This window comes from Myotis daubentonii, chromosome 6 (genome assembly GCF_963259705.1).
Source record: "Myotis daubentonii chromosome 6, mMyoDau2.1, whole genome shotgun sequence".
In the NCBI taxonomy this organism is placed as follows: domain Eukaryota; kingdom Metazoa; phylum Chordata; class Mammalia; order Chiroptera; family Vespertilionidae; genus Myotis; species Myotis daubentonii.
In genome coordinates, this window is record NC_081845.1 from 39,509,119 (window position 1) to 39,527,274 (window position 18,156).

Below are 18,156 nucleotides of genomic sequence, written 5' to 3' on the forward strand. Positions count from 1 at the left end.
TAAATATATTCTCCTAGGCTTTTTTCTACAAGCTCTATTGTTCTACATGTCACATTTAGATCAACAATCCATCTAAAACTGACTTTTGTGAATGGTGTGAAGTAAAAAATCCATATACATTTTTTCCCATAAGACTATTTTTCTTCACTGCTCTACATTGTTATCTTTGTTATGGACTCAATACTTGAGTCTCTTCAAAATTCATGTGTTGAAGCCCTAAGTCTTATTGTGATGCTATTTGGAGATGAGGCCTTTGAGAGTTAACTAGGGTTAGATGAGATCATGAGGATAGAGATCTGGTCCAATGGAATAGAGCCCTTAGAAGAAGAAACACCCAAGAACTCTCTCTCTCTCTCTCTCTCTCTCTCTCTCTCTCTCTCTCTCTCTCTCTCCTCTCTCTCTCGCCCCCACATGAGGACACAGGGAGACGGTGGCCATCTGCAACCCACAGAGAAAATCCAAACACCAACCCCAATGACCTTGATCTTGGACTTACATTCTTCAGAATTGTGAGAAAATAAATTTTGGTTATTTAAGCCATCCAGGCTATGGTATTTTGTTGTGATAACCCAAACTAATTCATTTATCATAAATCAAGTATCTGTTTAGATTAGTTTCTGAAGTCCACTGCAATGATTTATATGTATATCCTTGTATCATTATTTCATTGCTTCTTTTTAATGCAATGGAAGTCATTTATTATTGCTCATGTTTTCCATAGGACAGATATTTGGGAGTGGTTTGGAGTACTTCTGGCTAAGGGCTGCTCATGAGGTTTCAGCCAAATGTCTTTTTTGGAAGTCATCTGAAGGCTTATCTTGGGCTGGAGAATCCACTTCTAAATGGTTCGACCACAAGGCTATCAAGTTGGTGCTGGCTGTTGGTGGGAGGCCTCAGCCCCTGTCCACATGGGGCTCGTCACAGGACTGCTTGAGTTTCCTTAGGCTCCCCCTGAGACTGAGCAATCTGAGAGAACTAGGCAGAAACTGTATTAACCTTTTATGGCAGCCTGAGACGTTCATCCCCCAGATCACTCCTGATTCAATGAAGGAGGAGACCGGCAGGAGGGCAGAACCACTGGGGGCCATCTTAGAAGCAGGCTACCATAATTTCATTTACCTAAAGTCCAAAAATAGGCAAAATAAACTATATTTCTTGGAGGGAGGGACACTTAGGTGTTAAAACTGTATAAGAAAAGAAGGCAATGATTACCATAAAAGTGGTTACCTCTTTGAGGAAAGAAGCTGAGTTGACAAAGATCATTATTTGTAAAAGAATGGATTTATGTTTTTTCCAACATGTAATATATTTCATGATTGCAGTTTCCTTTTTAAAATTTAAAACAAAAGAGAACAGACATGACAAACAGAAAGTATTATTTCTCTTTCATACCTCAAATATATACATACTAATTATTTTATATATGTATATACATATACATATATTAGAGTCCTGATGCATGAAATTTGTGCAGGAGTAGGCCTTCCTTCCCCCAGCTGCCAGCACTGGCTTCCCTCTGGCACCCAGGACCCTGGGCTTCCCTCGCAGCCCCGGCTTCATCCGGAAGGACGTCCAGTCTAATTAGCATATTACACTTTTATTATTATAGATTTTTTTTATTTCAGAGAGGAAAGGAGAGGGAGAGAGAGATAGAAACATCAATGATGAGAGAAAATCATGGATCGGCTGCCTCCTGCACACTCCACACGGGGGATCGAGCCCTCAACCAGGGCATATGCCTTTGACTGGAATTGAACCCAGGACTCTTGAGTCAAACCAGCTAGGGCTATATTAATTATTCTTAAAGGCTAATTTAAAGTATGGTCAAAAGAAGAGTAACAACAGCATCAACAATTAACACTAATAGTAAAATAAAAGTATTTAATTATTCATTAATTGTTATAGTCTTATAATAATTATTGAGGTCTGGCAGTATAAAACTTCCAGTTTTGTTTTTCATTTTCTTCTGTTTGTCTTGCCTATTCTTGCCCCTTTGCATCTCCATGTAAATTTTAGAAACAGCATTTTAATTTCCACAAAATTTTGTGCTGAGATTTTTATAGCATTAAATTATGAATCAATTTAGAAAGAATCTACCTTTTTAGGGTATTTAGTCTCCAATCCATAAACATGGTGTGTCCCTCCACTGATTTAGGTCTTTTACTTCTCTCAGCAATGTTTATAGTTCTGTGTGTAACAACCTTGCACATATTTTTGTTAGATTATTTTCCCCTCTGGATATTTGACAGTTTGATGATATTTTAAATGGAATTTGGCCCAGCCTGCGTGGCTCAGTGGTTGAGTGCCGACCTATGAACCAGGAGGTCAAGGTTTGATTCCCGGTCAGGGCACACGCCCAGGTTATGAACTTGATCTTCATTGGGGGGCATGCAGGAGGTGGCCAATCAATGATTCTCTCTCATCATTTATGTTTCAATCTCTCTCTCCCTTTCCTTTCCTCTCTAAAATCAATAAAAATGTATATTTTTTTAAACAGGTTTTAAAAAAATGGCATTTGTAGATATTTTTAAGTTTTGCTTTTAATTTTTTGTGATTGGTATATAGAAACATAATGGATTTGGGGGTATCAACTGTGTTAGAGACCTTGATTAATGCACTCATTAAACATAATAGGCATATCTCATTTTAGTGAGCTTCATTTTATTGTGCTTTGCAGATATGGCATTTTCATCAATATCTAGGCAAGGCCTACCACTAGCAATACAGTATTTTTAAATTAAGATATGTACTTTTTAAATACATAATGCTATTGCATACTCAGAATACAGAATAGTATCAACTTTTATATGGACTGAGAAACCAAAAATTTCATGTGACTTGCTTTACTGCAATACTCATTTTAGTGTGGTGGTCCGGAACCAAACCCACAATATCTCTGATGTTTGCCTATACATTGGTGGAGGAGGCATTCTGTTCTAAACAAAATGTCACTTCTACCTTTCAAATCTTATATTTTTTTGTTTCTTTTTCTTGCCTTATTACATTATCTATGTAATTGGACAAAATTAAATAGAAGTGGTGATAGTAGTCATCTTTATTTCATTCTTGATCTCAAGAGAAAAGTTTTCAATATTTAACATTAAGTATAATGTTTATTGTAAGTTTTTTGTGGCTAGTTTTTGTCATATTAAGGAGGTTTCATTCTAGTCCTACTTTGCCAAAGTTTTTTCTTATTTATTGTGTTAAATTTTATCCAATTATGTTTCTGCATCTATTTAGAATATTATATGAGGTTTTATTTTATTCCATTAATGTGGTTAGTTATATTGACTGATTTTAACATTTTAAGTCAACCTTGCACTCCTAAAAAAACTCCTAGTCATGATGTAATATCCTGTTGTACATATATCACTGGTTTTAGTTTGCTACGATTATGTTCAGAATTTTTTAATCAGTGTTCATGATAAATACAAGTTTACCATTTTAATGTAACCCAATTACATTAAATTATTATTTTCCTTACGTCTAATGCCCTTGTCATATGATGGGATCTATCTTTTTTCCTTCAGTGTTTAGAATTTACCACTGAAGCTGTCTGGGTCTAGAATATTCTTTGTAAAAAAAGATTTAATTATTTAATTTCTTTAATAGATGTAGGACTATTCAAGTTTTCCATTTCTTCCTGTTCTTGTTTTGGTGAATTAAATTAGACATAATGTGACTTCTCTTTTGCAGAAATTCCCATAATTACTCGCATGATCATTACTTATGTGTAACAAATGATTTGGTCTAATAACGTATATGTCATATAATCTTTTTTATTCACTCACATTTCACATTTTTGATACTTTTCATACATTCTAAAGCTATTATTTCAAGTTATTCACTCTTTCAGAGTAAAAATTAACAATCATTGAAAGCTGGCCTAAGTAGCATAAATCTTTCATCTTGGCTGCCATAACTACACACACAGCTGAGCTTGCTTTAAATATATTCAATCGATTAACAAGTACATATTATGGCATATTAAAATAGATCCTTTCAAATCATAAAATCAGGTGGGAAATTCACCATACAAGTCATAAATCAGGATTTAATAAACGTAGGAAAATTACAGATTACCTCAACTAAATACATTTTTCAGACAAAGAAACTGAGGCTCACAGAGGCTAAGTGACTTCTCTAAGATTATACGACCAGTAAATGGCAGAGCTGACATTAACAATCCAGGCCTCCTGGTTCTTGCCCTAGCAATCTTTCCATTCAAACTACACATTCCATTTGGCATGAAGAATGACTAAGCATACTGAAATCTGGTCCACAATTCTTTAAGACCCCCTAATTATATAAAGAAAGATAAAACAGGAACCATGTCCTAGTAAATAACATTTTTACGCTTTTGTGTCTTTTTAATCACTTTGAATTTTAAATGACTGTCTTCTAGCCCCGTGGTCGGCAAACTGCGGCTCGGGAGCCTCATGCGGCTCTTTGGCCCCTTGAGTGTGGCTCTTCCTAAGCCTTAGGAGTACCCTAATTAAGTTAATAACAATGTACCTACCTATATAGTTTACGTTTAAAAAATTTGGCTCTCAAAAGAAATTTCAATCGTTGTACCGTTGATATTTGGCTCTGTTGACTAATGAGTTTGCCGACCACTGCTCTAGCCTATATTGTGTTTCAGATCCCATTTCTCAACTGTACAAATACAGCAAGTCTTCTCTGCCTAAAGAACTTCTGCTACTCCACTTTCCTCGCCTTTCTACCCACACCATGCACTGTCCAAATGCTGCTAAAATTATATTAACTTTCTAAAGTATAGCTAATTATATTCCAGCTATAGTCTAAGTTCTTGGTGCTCAGGGATGATGATAATAGATATTTATATTATCTGGTGCAATGTGAAAAACATTCAGTAAATACATAAGTGACTGAAAGACTCAGATCGCATTTGGATAGCCTGGTGGTTATAAGTGTGGGTTAAGGAGACCTCACGCCTAGGTTCACATACCAGCTCTGCCACTTATTACCCGTGTTACCTCTGGTACGTTGCTTAGCTTTTCTGGGTCTCAGTTTCCTCAGATGTAAAACAAAGTGAATAACACCACCCACACAGAGTTGTTAAAGAAAATAAAAAGTCAAATGAGATAATCTGTTTAAACAACACCTTCCTTATAATAAGTACTCAAAAAATATTAGCTGTGATGAGATTATATCATTACTATTATTAATTACTCTTGTCCTGCCATTCACCATCATTCCTCCTGTCCTTGTCCTAAAAACCTCTTCTTTGAGAAATATATCTGCTACATAAATAGTAAGTCATCCAAATCCCATTAACTCTAGGTAATTTTATTTAATAATCATATTTTAAAAGTTGGACACACAAATAAGTGGCAAAGCAATTTTGATTAAATCCTGTTTTCTCAATGGCTACTTGGAATACAGCATGCATATGCAAGCCCCAAGAATATTGAATAACAGATAAAATAAATAATGGCCATAATGCAAACCACATTCTGATTCCCATTTCCCTGCAAGTATGATTCCATGTAAGAATTATAAGAGCCAAAAAGTAACATGCTTATTAACTGTGGGTTACTCGGCTTTATACATAGAGCTTAGCAGATCACGTGAATGTTTCCACATTCTCAGCTAAGCTAATGGTTCCTTAGAGCCCCGTTCCTATAACCTCTTAAGAATTTCAAGATTTGCCTGAAAAAATATATCCTATTTCCATGACCATGCCTGAACACATATTTGGAACGCTCACTGAAAGCAAACTATCCTGGAGGACAGGAAATGGTCATTGTTTTCGAAGAAAGGCAAGACGCTCCTGCACACAGGAAATCAAGCCGGTCTCAGGGGCTTGATCTCATCTCCCTCCACACAAACGTGCATGTCCTGTGTGGGCCCTGCCCTCCACCTCACACGTAGGAACATGGTGGGGAACAAGAATATGATCACTAACCATTTAAGGTCGAAGACGTTTTATTCAAAACTGCCACATAAATGCATCCAGAGGAATATATTCCCTCCTCCTTTCACATTTCATTTCATTTAAAAGTAATCAGGGACTCTGGGCTTACAACAGGCAACTCGTAAGCCTCTGGGAAAACCTGTCCAAAGACTCAGATCTAAAATGTCGTTTCCTAGGTACACTGTTTTCTGCAGCAGAGCTCGGTAGAACTTTCATTAGAAAGTTGCTGCATTTCATTTTTTCCTCGTGAAAAAGAAAATAATGACTCTGATAGTTTGATTGATTTTTATTTAATTCTTGGGAGCAAAATGCTGTTATAGGGCAAGTCTGAGATTGAGAAATAAAAATCCTGGTTCGAGTCCCAGCTGGTTACTTTGACCAGAGATAGACAAGGTGGGGAGACCCTAACCTGCCCAACCACTGCAGAGGACTGATGGAGATCCATGGAGCCGAGCGCTATTTCACTTGTAAAGCAGCAACGACCAATGTACTAGTAAGGTCCTTATTTTGAATGTCTTTACTTCAATAGTCAAACTTGCAGGGGAGTAGGGCAGGCCTAGTATTTTGATGGAGACTCACTATAACTCGGTTCATGCAGAAAAGTCCTTTACTGGCACAGTTCTCTTTGAATGAAGTCCCAAAGGCTTGGATTCATATTAAAATCTCTAATATGAGAAGAATTACAGCAAGGTTACAATATAATTAACCTGAGTTATCTTTCAAACTCTTGCTGATAGGTAGCCTGCCACTTCAGACTATGCTCATGCTGTGATTTTTAAAATTAGCAAAGAAGGAGGTTTTCATATTCATTCAAACTAAAAGAATAAATGAATCTTTGCATAAAAAGGCGTCGGTTAATACTTTCATTGACTTTCTAATATTATTCTTATAAAAGTGTTTTTTTAATGACTGCTCTGAATGGCAAAGCCTTATTCTGTCGACCTCCTAGAGTCTGCAAAAAAGTCTGTGATTCTTATTTAAGGATTATGATGAGTCCCTTCACTGCTTGGAGAGTGAAAAAAAAAAAAAAAAGCAAAATCAGGGCTATTATCCTGTGTTTATAACAAGTCTATTACCATAGTAACAACTGTGATGTCACAAACCCAATACCAAGGGCCAAATTCTGTCTCTGAGTGGGGAAGGGCAGCTTAGCCTCAGAAATTGGGTAAAATCAGATGCAAACATGTGTGGCCGAAGGAGGGTCAATGCTTGTGGTGATCACCAAAGCACAGGGAGTTCCTCTTCTCTAAAGAAAAAGGGGGCAGGAACAGAAAAGCAGATCTGCAGGCACAGAAGTAAGCTACACCCACACTTCTGTATGCAGCTGTGCAAAAGGAGAGTGGAAATCCAAGAGCATGTGGTATCACCGTGTTCCCAATCACGAGTATTCCACTGGGCCCACAGCCTGCCAAACATGGATGGGGTCCAGTGGTCAGCCTGAGTACATGAAACACGCTCTGGAACCAGCGCCTGACCAGACAGAGCCCTCTGGTACCTCAGAGAAGCAGCAGCTTGCCTCATGATGGAAATCCCTTTCAAACCAAACTGGGGTTTTACCCCTACTAGGTCACCCCAGTTCACAGAACCACTGATTCTCAGGGTGAGAGAACTCATCAGGTCTTCCAAAAGATGTGGACTTTTAAAAACTAGCCTTTTGCAGGAATAAATTGTATCCCCTGTCACTGGGGAAGTAGCAGATTAATAAGTATTCTTGCTAGAAGCACAACTCTGTGTTAAAAAGTATTGGATTAGGAGTCAGAAGACCTTCTTGGCTCAAGTACTTAGAAATCACGTGACCTTGATAAAGCCATTTAACCAATTTGAGCTTCAGTTTTTTATTTAATACTACCAAACATGCTAATTCCCAGGGTTACTGTAAAGATCAAATTAAATAAAATAGCAAGTATCAATGAGTTTCATAAACTGTAGAGGATTTAATACAAACATAGGTAGTATTACTAACATTTTCACATGGCCAGTTCACAGTACAACAATAATTCGAACACTAATCATTATTTTCTTTCCAGGAATCCAAAGCACACATAGGATTATTGTGTCCTGAGAGGTGGACACTTGTGTGATACAGTCAACTCTAAATTATTCGGGGGCTGATTATAGAGGGGCCTGTTGCTTCTAGACAATCTACCATTTCTTAGTTCCCCCTCAGGAATGCCATGTTAACCTACAGATGGCTATAAAACTCTCAGTGCGAGTGCCTCGACTCTATTATCCTGAATAACAACTCTGATAGAAGTTTTAGCAAAAGGAAGAATTGAAATGACTAACTAGACAGAAGTCTTTGGATAATTTGTGGACTTTACTTATCCACAGAGAATTACTCACATAACTGCCTGAGAGACTATGGTCAAGGTCAGACAGGTTGGGACTCATTCAACAACAAGGTAGCCTGTGCCGTCTTATATATGGGCAACAGGAATTTGAATAGTATTCATTTATTCAACAAATGTTGGTGGAACACCCACCATGTGTCAGAGCTCACCACATACCCTGAAAACCCCACTATTTCCTGGCCCTTGTTACTGTCCCTTATGCTATTCCACAGAGGTCTCTGGCAAAGCTCACAGCCTGACTCTTAGAAACGCTATTCACCTTCCAGTTATCACGAGACTTTTACCAACCTAACCCTAATGCAAGGGCTACCAAACTATGTCCCTGGCCAAATCTTGCTCACTGCCTTTTTTAACATAAAGTTTTCTTGGAACCCAGCCATAACCATCTGTTTATGTATCATCCACGGCCGCTCTCCTGTGACCACAGCAGAGTTCAGCAGTTGTGATAGGGACAGTACAACTCCAAAGCCCAAATTCCTACCTGGCCCTATTATAGAAAAAGGTTGCTAAGCCCTGAATTAGATCATATGACTAAGTGAAAATTCATCTCTCCTGTACATTTCTGCTTAGGAACGAATAGGTTAGGTCCTTGAAAGCAGAGAAACTTTCTGTATCTTTGTCTTTTCCTATAGAGCCCAGGAGTAGGATCGAGTCAGGTTGAGAGCAGATACAGAAAATTAAACACGTCCTTCCCTACATTTTGCTTTGAACAGATGAGCGCCTTGGAGTCGCATGGAAGACAGCATAAAACCACTGGTGTTGGGTTACTCTGGCTTGTAATTCCTCAGAGTTCCAACGTCTAAGACTTCCAAGCCTCAGTTTTTGGCCTCTATCCCTTTGCATATTTATTTCCTGATCTGATGTGGAATTAGAATTAAATAGGAGCTGTGTGCTTGAATTCCACGTGGCTGGCTCAGCAGGAAACTCCAGGGCAGGTTTTTTGGCATGCCAGACTCATGTTAGCCTCAGCTATGCTAATTTCTAAAGCTGTTTGCTTTTGCTCAAATAAATCTTAGAAGGGAATTTGCATTTGGATGCGCACCTTTCATGCACAAATTATGTGCATGATAACTCTAGGGCCGACTGAAAACTGAAAAAAGGAAAAAATTAAATGGCTTTTGTTTGGCAGGCACCATGTTAAGGAGCTTTGCATACATTTTCTCAACTCAGGGACACAGCAAATCCCCTGGCGTGGAACTGCGATCCCCATTTTACAGATGGGGAAATTGAGAAGAAGAGAGTTTATGTAATTAGGCCATGTTCACAAAGCTGGTGAGCGACAATTTGAACCCAAGCTGCCTAAGTCTGAAAGCTGTGTTCTGTTCACTGAGTCCCAGTCCCTTAATGATACCCTCATCACCAGCATCACTCACCTAAGCCACTGGGCATCCATTCAAGCATGAACCTTACATTTATAAAATTAGTCACCCCTCTACTTTTCAGTTGGCCTCTGCAAACTGGGTCTTGCAAAAAGCCATTTAACTTGTTCTTCAAAGTTCCTTCTTCTAAACCCACTTAAGAAACAACCTAGATTACCCATCTCTGCCATAGAGTTTTTTCTAATTCCTAGAAAGGTCTTTGAGAGCCTCACAGAACTGCCCATTCCTTTAGAAACCCATAGAGGAGACCTGGCCCTCAAGACTACCAACCATGCTTACTTCTTTTCTTGCTAACCAGTCAGTGTAGATCTTATTTTAAAAATTATTTTATTTTTATTTCAAACAGATGATTTCAGAGAAGGAAAATACGTTTTTGTAGCCAGTGGCAGGAAAAATTTACTGTAGGTTGAAAGCTTACAGCCTAGGCCAGTGGTCGGCAAACTCATTAGTCAACAGAGCCAGATATCAACAGTACAACGATTGAAATTTCTTTTGAGAGCCAAATTTTTTAAACGTAAACTATATAGGTAGGTACATTGTTATTAACTTAATTAGGGTACTCCTAAGGCTTAGGAAGAGCCACACTCAAGGGGCCAAAAAGCCACATGTGGCTCGCGAGCCGCAGTTTGCCGACCACGGGCCTAGACATTAGATTGGAGCTTTTGCTTAAAATAGCAATACTACTTTAAAGAATACATGCATTAACATTTCTTATCTATGAAGTTTCTAAAAGTTTTTTCAAAATTAACTCGAGCTTGATCATTATTTTTAAGATAGTTAAAACAACTTTCTATGAGTCATTATTGTTAGAAACCCCAGTAATGACTTACCTGCTGGTGGCTTTATGAAAGGTGGTGGAATTAAAGGTACAATAATGGGCACATTGCCATGATCCTTTGACCCTGCAGGTGAGTCACTGAGTCCATTTCCTGTGGCAAGCCCTGAATAGCCTGTGCTTATATTGTATGGTGAAATAACACTGTCCTCGGGTAATTTTGGTTTTGGCAAAGAATTTTCTGTAAAAGAAAAGAAATCACATTCAACATGACAAAAGAACTTTATTTCCCTTATGACCGCATTTTCTCGAGTAAAATAGCTCTGTAGCAAAACATATTTTCCTAGCAAACCTTTAAACACTTTACCAGAACTCTACAAACCATCCAGGACCTGTTCAGGCTTGTTGCCATAAATTTCCAATGGGCTCCTTTATAAGTTGCCCCGCTATGATAGCTAACATCCCAATTGCATCATGATGATGAATTTTAGCACTGTAAAAGCCCATAGAAAATTGAGAGGCAATTAACCTTTTCCATGTACAAAGTGATGTATAGCAGGCATCGCTCTCTGTCTACTGGGGGAAAGCTGAAAAAGTGCCCCACCCACCCAGCACTGTAACTAGGTCCCAGTGTATTATAAACTTGGTCCATAATATAATCAAAAGAAAAACAAATGATTAGGAACAAAACTGTTGTTGCACAGGATAGACCCATTAAATTAACTCATTAATATCAATTAAAAATGAAAATAAAGAAAACTTACAATAATATGAACTTTGTGAATTTTATCTTTGCATGTCAATCATTTAAAAAACAAACAAACACCTTAACCATAGAAAACAACTTTGCCCCTTTAGTCACATATCCTGGAACTCCTGTTCCACAGAGGGAAAGATGGTTACCTAGACCAAGTATTTTATGAGATATTAGTTTATAGAATATGAACTCATAACTTGTATTTTTCATTTACAAGTGAAATTGATACTATTGCCATAACATGATGTGTACAATTTCATAGAGAGCTTAACATAAAATTTGTCACATACATTCAATTCGACATGCCTGCAGGACAGCTCATTTATAGTTCGTGGCTTGGCATATAAGAAGGAAAAGTGCTATTTTAGAGACTGGAAACAAAATGCATGAACAGGTAGCTTATGCCAATAGATTCGGAATGCAATGCAAATACTAATCAAATTGCCAATGACAACACACAATTAGTTTTACCCCCATTTTATTAAAGTTCCTCAAATTGCTTCTTCACATATTCCTCTTCTTTTCCTGGACATTGCTTCCAAATTTAGGTTCATAAGTTCAGTATCCATAAAACACCTCCTGAAGGTCCTAAGCTCCTTCGTGATGAGACATCTGGGTCTGCTACCACCAGCAGAATCAGCGTTAATTCAACTCTGTCAAGCCTCTAATTTCCACTCTTTGGCTGGGCTTTAAGGAACTTCTTACAGAATAATACACGATCCAACCATCTACTATGTTCTTACTCTTCTACCTACCCTACCCACAGGTATTGGGGATGTGGGAAGGGTAAAAACTTCAAACACGAAACAGAAATAGGGCTTTCCTTTAGAATTCCCACCAAAAAAAAATGGGGGGTTCGGGGGAATTACCAAAGTAACCATCATACTCTCTTGCATCTGAAAATCTAAACCTAGCATCTCACGTTACAGAAAGCACCAGTCTCCAACAATTCATATATCAAAGGGCTTAGAAAAGCAGGAGAAGTTAGCAAACATTATCCCTTTCTAGACATTTGTGGGCAGGACTAGAGCACTCAAGGTTCCTAGCCCTTGTCTAGCTAGCTCTCCCATTGCTGGAAGGAGATCAAGCTGTGTCTACCTTTGTTTTATGTTGTGCTCTTACATTCCGTGGAATTCTGCTTATGGGGAAACACCACTGGAGATGTGCGTGTAAATCAACCATTGGCATAATCAACAAAATGAGTCCCAAAGCAGCTCAATTCTGGCAAGTTGAGATAGTTAATCCTTCTTGGCATGAGCACAGGCCCATTAAATGTCATTACCTTTGAGAACAGAAATGTGCTGCCGGCTCTCTCCATCTGTAGGGTAGCTCCTGAATTCAATATCTTCACCATCTTTCAATTCAACCTTATCATAGCCATACCAGCCAAGGAGTTCATTCATGGTGTTTTCTGCAAAGTTCTGAAAGAGAAGCATAAGCTACTTATTTATATAATTAATAACTATTTGAAAGGAATGCATAAATCAAATTCTATTTGCACTACCCGTTTACTACCAGCCTCTACCCACCTCCCCTAGGGGCATGTTCATTTTTCAAATCCTGTTCAAAATTGTAATGCATTTAAATCTCAGGATGACACATCAAATTATGACAGGCCTTCAAACATTTGCAATTTAAAGATAATAAGAAAAAGGGTATTAGTTTTGCTTACAAACAAACACAATTTTAGCATCTTCCGCTGCAAAGTGTATACCACACTAATAAAAAATATTGAAAGGTATAGCACAAAAACAGCTAAAAAAATTTTTGAAAATGAAAACTAAATGACCTTTTGTGGCTCAGATTAATGTAAGTTAGAATTGCTTTCTAATTCATCTCAGATAAAGCAAAACCTCAGCAAAGAAATTATTTAATTGTCAACACTACCACACAGAAAGCTAAATAGGCTACGAGGTTCTCCGTTTATTTTAATGAATGAAGAAAAATTTTATTAATAGTAACACTGAGTGACAAGGGTTTCCCTTTTTTCACTTTCCCTTTTCAAGAGTATTCTTTAAAAATAAATGCATCATTTGCTTTATCAATTTCATTAGTGACAGATCCTTCCTCCATGAAATCAAAGGACACGGTGATTGTCTTTTGACATGTAATATAAAAGTACCAAATAACTTTAACATTTCCAGTCAACCGGAATTTTGGATAATGTATGAAAACTTTCTGAGTTATAAATTAAGATCTAAATATAAGGTGCTGAAGTTAATATAGAGATCAAACTGTGAAAATAATGGATCTACTTGGACACATGTGAAGCCTTCATATCAGGTGACTATGTTTTATGAATTTGTCAACTGCTAGATCTGGAAGCAAGATGTGAGACTGTGTTTGCTAATGATCTTAATGGGCCTTAAAGAGTCTCTATCCAGGGAAATAGAGAGATATTGGTTGATGGGTACAAACTTCCAGTTATAAGATTTAAAAGTTTGGGGATATAATTTACAGCATAATGATTATAGCTAATAATACTGTTTCACATACTTGAATATTGCTAAGAGAGTAGATCTTACATGTTCTGACCACAAAAAGAAATGTTAAACTATGTGACAGATGGAGGTAGTAGCTTATGTTATAGTGGTAATAATTTTGAAATACATAAATGTATCAAATCAACCCCTGTACACCTTAAACTTACACAGTTTTGTGTCAATTATAACTCAATAAAGCTGGAAAACATTTTTAAAATAAAAAGAAGGAATCTACATTACAGAATAAGAGTTTAATAAATGTTTATTGAATGAATTTTTAAAAGCATCTCTATATGACAAGGCAGCCTGAGCCTTCTAGTCTGAGCTAGAGATCTGTATATTCTAACCTTCTCTGTCTTTTCAAAGTCATTTCTCATTCTCCCTAGAAGCTATCATTTCTTCATTACACAGGGATGTATAATTTATATACCTGAAACAAAGAACCCAGGTTAAACCAAAGTGCTCATAGGCTCAATGTGTGAGTTCCATGTTCTCTTCAATTTCACAACTGGGCCCTGACCGGTTTGGCTCAGTGGATAGAGCGTCAGCCTGCGGACCGAAGGATCCCGGGTTTGATTCCAGTCAGGGGCATGTACCTTGGTTACAGGCATATCCCCAGTGGGGGTGTGCAGGAGGCAGCTGATCGATGATCCTCTCTCACTGATGTTTCTAACTCTCTATCCCACTCCCTTCCTCACTGTAAAAAATCAATAAAATATATTTTTTAAAAATTTTTCACAACTGGATTTCAGCAGAGGTTGTATTATTTTTAAAAAAATGATATTACACTACTGACTCCACAAAAACAAACCTGGCATTTCAAACCAACCACAGGATGCTAGATTTTTTTTTTTGCTTTAGTACTCACTTAAGCTTAGAGCTCCAACTGGGTCAACCTGTGATGGTACAGCGCACAAGCAATTAAAAAAAATCTAGCCAGATTGATTCAGGGTTACCATCCGTGAGGCCAACAGTCATCCATATCAAGCTCCAGTGAGGCATTTATTCTCGCTGATGGCTGGTCATGTCCACATTAAATAGACATTCCTTTCATGAATGCACAAAGATGATATGATCGATATGTATAATAAGCTCAGCAACTTCTGGAATACCACTGAGGAGGACTCAGCTAAATGCTGCTCTGCTCAATCAAAAGTGATCTCTTTAATGAGGCATCAGTCTCCCCTAACACCCAATTTCTTTCACTGAGCTCAGTGCCTGGACTGGAGAATGACAGTCCCTAAGCACACAGACCCAGGTCCTCCATTAGTGGTCTGACAGCAGAAATCTCCAAGGATAAGGATTACACCTTGCATCAAAAAAACAATTCCAACAGTTTTAAAAGCCAAGTTCAAGCCATCCTATTGGTCTATGTGGGCTATTTGCCCCAATCTCAGAGAACTGTGCCAAGACAGAAACTCTTCTGCATAGTAACTCCTGGCCACCATATCCATTTTTTTAGACCATTTGTATCTGGGCACCTCTCTCTCCAGTTCTGCCGAACCTCTGAAGTGACACAAAGGCTACAGATGCATAATTCATGGAGCAACTTCCCAGTCAGCATGTAGATGTGTTTGTTTTAGTTGAGCTGCAAATCCATTCAGTCTTTCAGAACCAATCCCAGGGATGAAATCCAGAAGTTTCACACATTTAGATACAAACTAAAACCTCTACTGGATTATTAACACCAAATTCATATTATGTGGGCATCTTAACTGTATCACTTAGTTTATGGTTTGTGCTGAAAACTCAGACACTTTGTGAATCAATATGAACTTGATTTATTCCATGATATTCAAGTTACTATAAATATCAGTGAAAATACACTCTAAAACAGTGATGGCGAACCTATGACACGCGTGTCAGAGGTGACAGGCGAACTCATTTTTTTGGTTGATTTTTCTTTGTTAAATGGCATTTAAATATATAAAATAAATATCAAAAGTATAAGTCTTTGTTTTACTATGGTTGCAAATATCAAAAAATTTCTATATGTGACACGGCACCAGAGTTAAGTTAGGGTTTTTCAAAATGCTGACACGCCGAGCTCAAAAGGTTCGCCATCACTGCTCTAAAACATCCCTTTCTTATCACTGAAGAGAAAATACACTCCTTAATGTTTCAATATGTGATTTCAAAAGTAGAAAACAAAAGGTTTATAAAGCCTCAAGCCATAAATCTCAAACCTTTCATGACAGGAGGAACAAGACTTTCATTGAAAGGAGAGGAAAACAAACACCAAAGGTTCCTTTTAGGGTAAGCACAAGAAATAAACTATTACCTCTGACTTACACACTATTGTATTAAGAAAGCGGCCCTGCTCTGGCCAGGGGGCTCAATTGGTTGAAGCGTTGTCCCATACACCAAAATGTTGTGGGTTCAAAACCCAGGGCACATACCTGGGTTTCCAGTGTGACCTCTAGTCAGGCATGTACAGGAGGCAACCGATAGATGTTTCTCTCTCTCTCTCTCTCTCTCTCTCTCTCTCTCTCTCTCTCTCCCCACTCCCTCTCTTTTTCTCTTCCTCTCTCCCGCTCTCCTTCTCTCCCTTCCTTTCTCTCTAAAATCAATTAAGACATGTCCTATGGTTGGTTAGAGCATCGTCCCAATAAGCCAAGGTTGGGGGGTTGATCCCTATTCAGGGCATACACAAAAATCAACCAATGAATGCATAAGTAAGTGGAACAATAAATTATGCCTCTCTCTCTCTCTCTCTTAAAAAACAAAACAAAAAAAGAAGAAGAAAGAAATAAGGAAAGCAAAGAACCCCAAGGAATAAATAACTTAAAATTTTTAATTTCTAGGTAGAATTTGATGCCAGACGTCATATGGACTCATTATGGTGCTAAACCAAAGGAAATGTAATATACTTTTGTAGTTATCATCCAAGAAACATAACATATTCTAGAAGAAATGAATTGAATGTTTATGGCCCATAAGGGGTTTAAGCCCTTCTGCCAGAGAGTTCCAACAGCCATTTTTTCAACATTTTTTGTATTGTTATCCTTTACAAAAAAAAAAAATTCTATTAAAATTTTTCTATTATTATTCTAAATAGAATAATTTCTAAAATTATTCTATTAAAAGAATAAAAGAATTATTCTTTTCCTACATAAGGCTATGTCAGTTATGTTTTTTTAAGGTGAAAAATAAAGGTGATAACAGTTAAAGTACAGAGATTCTGAGGTAAGGATATTCAACAATAAGAGAAGCTACTGTACTAAGGGAGACTATAAATTTTGCTTCCCCCTTAATCTTCACCCACCATTTGCCCTGGAGACTTAGAATAGCAAACTGAAGGAGAGTCTCTGAAAGTCTTTCCAGGCTCTGAGATTTTGTGAAACCAAAGAACTTCTACTTATATGAGAAATGAAATACCTTTTGCAAAGAAATATAATTATAGTGATCACACATCATAAATTTTACTGAACAGCCACTATTTCAGATATTTTATCATTGCTCCCATAAACCATCAAAATGTGCCAGAAATTTCAATATCCTGGCATCTGACTCACATTTTGCAGACTGCCTCTCGCCCTTGGAAGTGGCACAAAAATCCTCTCTCATACCATGTGGTCCAATTTGGGTTTGGAAAATAGGTCACTATAATTATAATGATAATGTCTAACACTCTTATAGCACTTTATAGTGTTTCCACATCCTTTAAAAGTCTCCTGTTCCTTTCAATAACCCTATGAATTAGGTATTTGATTTCCACAATAAACTTTTGGTGAACCTATGTAACATCCTCATTTTACAATAGAAATGAAAGCATCCAGAAGGTAAATGATAGGCATGAGAGATCACCTAGCAAAGTCGGGATGAAAATACAGATTCTTATACCGAGTCTCTTTCTGTTGTAACTTCTGTAAGGTCCAATGTGTCAGCAATCCCAAAGAAGCTACCCTCTTGGACCAAAGAGTTGCAAAGAAATGATCCCATTGGATGTCAATATCACATATAGACAGCTTCCAAGCCAGGGCACATCTACCTCTGTTAAAACTTCACTTTCTTTCAGATTTGATCATTGGGCCCTACTCTCCTTAATTATTTGTACTGTTGAAATGGGGGGTGCTCAAATTTTATAATTAAAATTTAACCTTCTCACTTGACAATTTTTTGACATCACATCTGACCCTAATTGCTTTGCACGCCTCTTACTCCCATACCTCTTCCTCACCCTTTCCAGTCTCTCTCTCTCACCAACAGGACTCCTAAGGTAAGAAGACAACCCTAACATTTAGTCTGAAAGCATAATCTCTTCCCAGAATTAAAAAAAAAAAAAGGAATCACAGAAAGATGGTGGAAAGGCAGGAAAATTTACTATTTTTCCACTCCTCTGAGTTCTTTATATACTGGCAAACTTTATTTTTATCAGAACTGAATCCCCAGGACATTAATTAGACACTGTCGTTATTCAACTGGAAGTACTGCAAGTTCAATCTAATGATTTTCAATTGAACATTTTACCAA

General features: G+C 37.6%; 1 protein-coding gene across 2 annotated transcripts in view; it reads right to left on the reverse strand.

The window, feature by feature from the left end:
- The window catches only part of SOBP (sine oculis binding protein homolog), a 159,832-nt gene that overhangs the window by 132,971 nt on the left and 8,705 nt on the right, over nucleotides 1-18,156 (reverse strand). For both annotated transcript variants that reach the window (XM_059700797.1, XM_059700798.1), the window contains exons 2-3: nucleotides 12,483-12,621; nucleotides 10,499-10,684 (exon numbers count right to left, since the gene is read on the reverse strand). In XM_059700797.1, coding sequence (XP_059556780.1) covers nucleotides 10,499-10,684; nucleotides 12,483-12,621 — 325 coding nt within the window. The remainder of the gene's footprint in view (nucleotides 1-10,498; nucleotides 10,685-12,482; nucleotides 12,622-18,156) is intronic.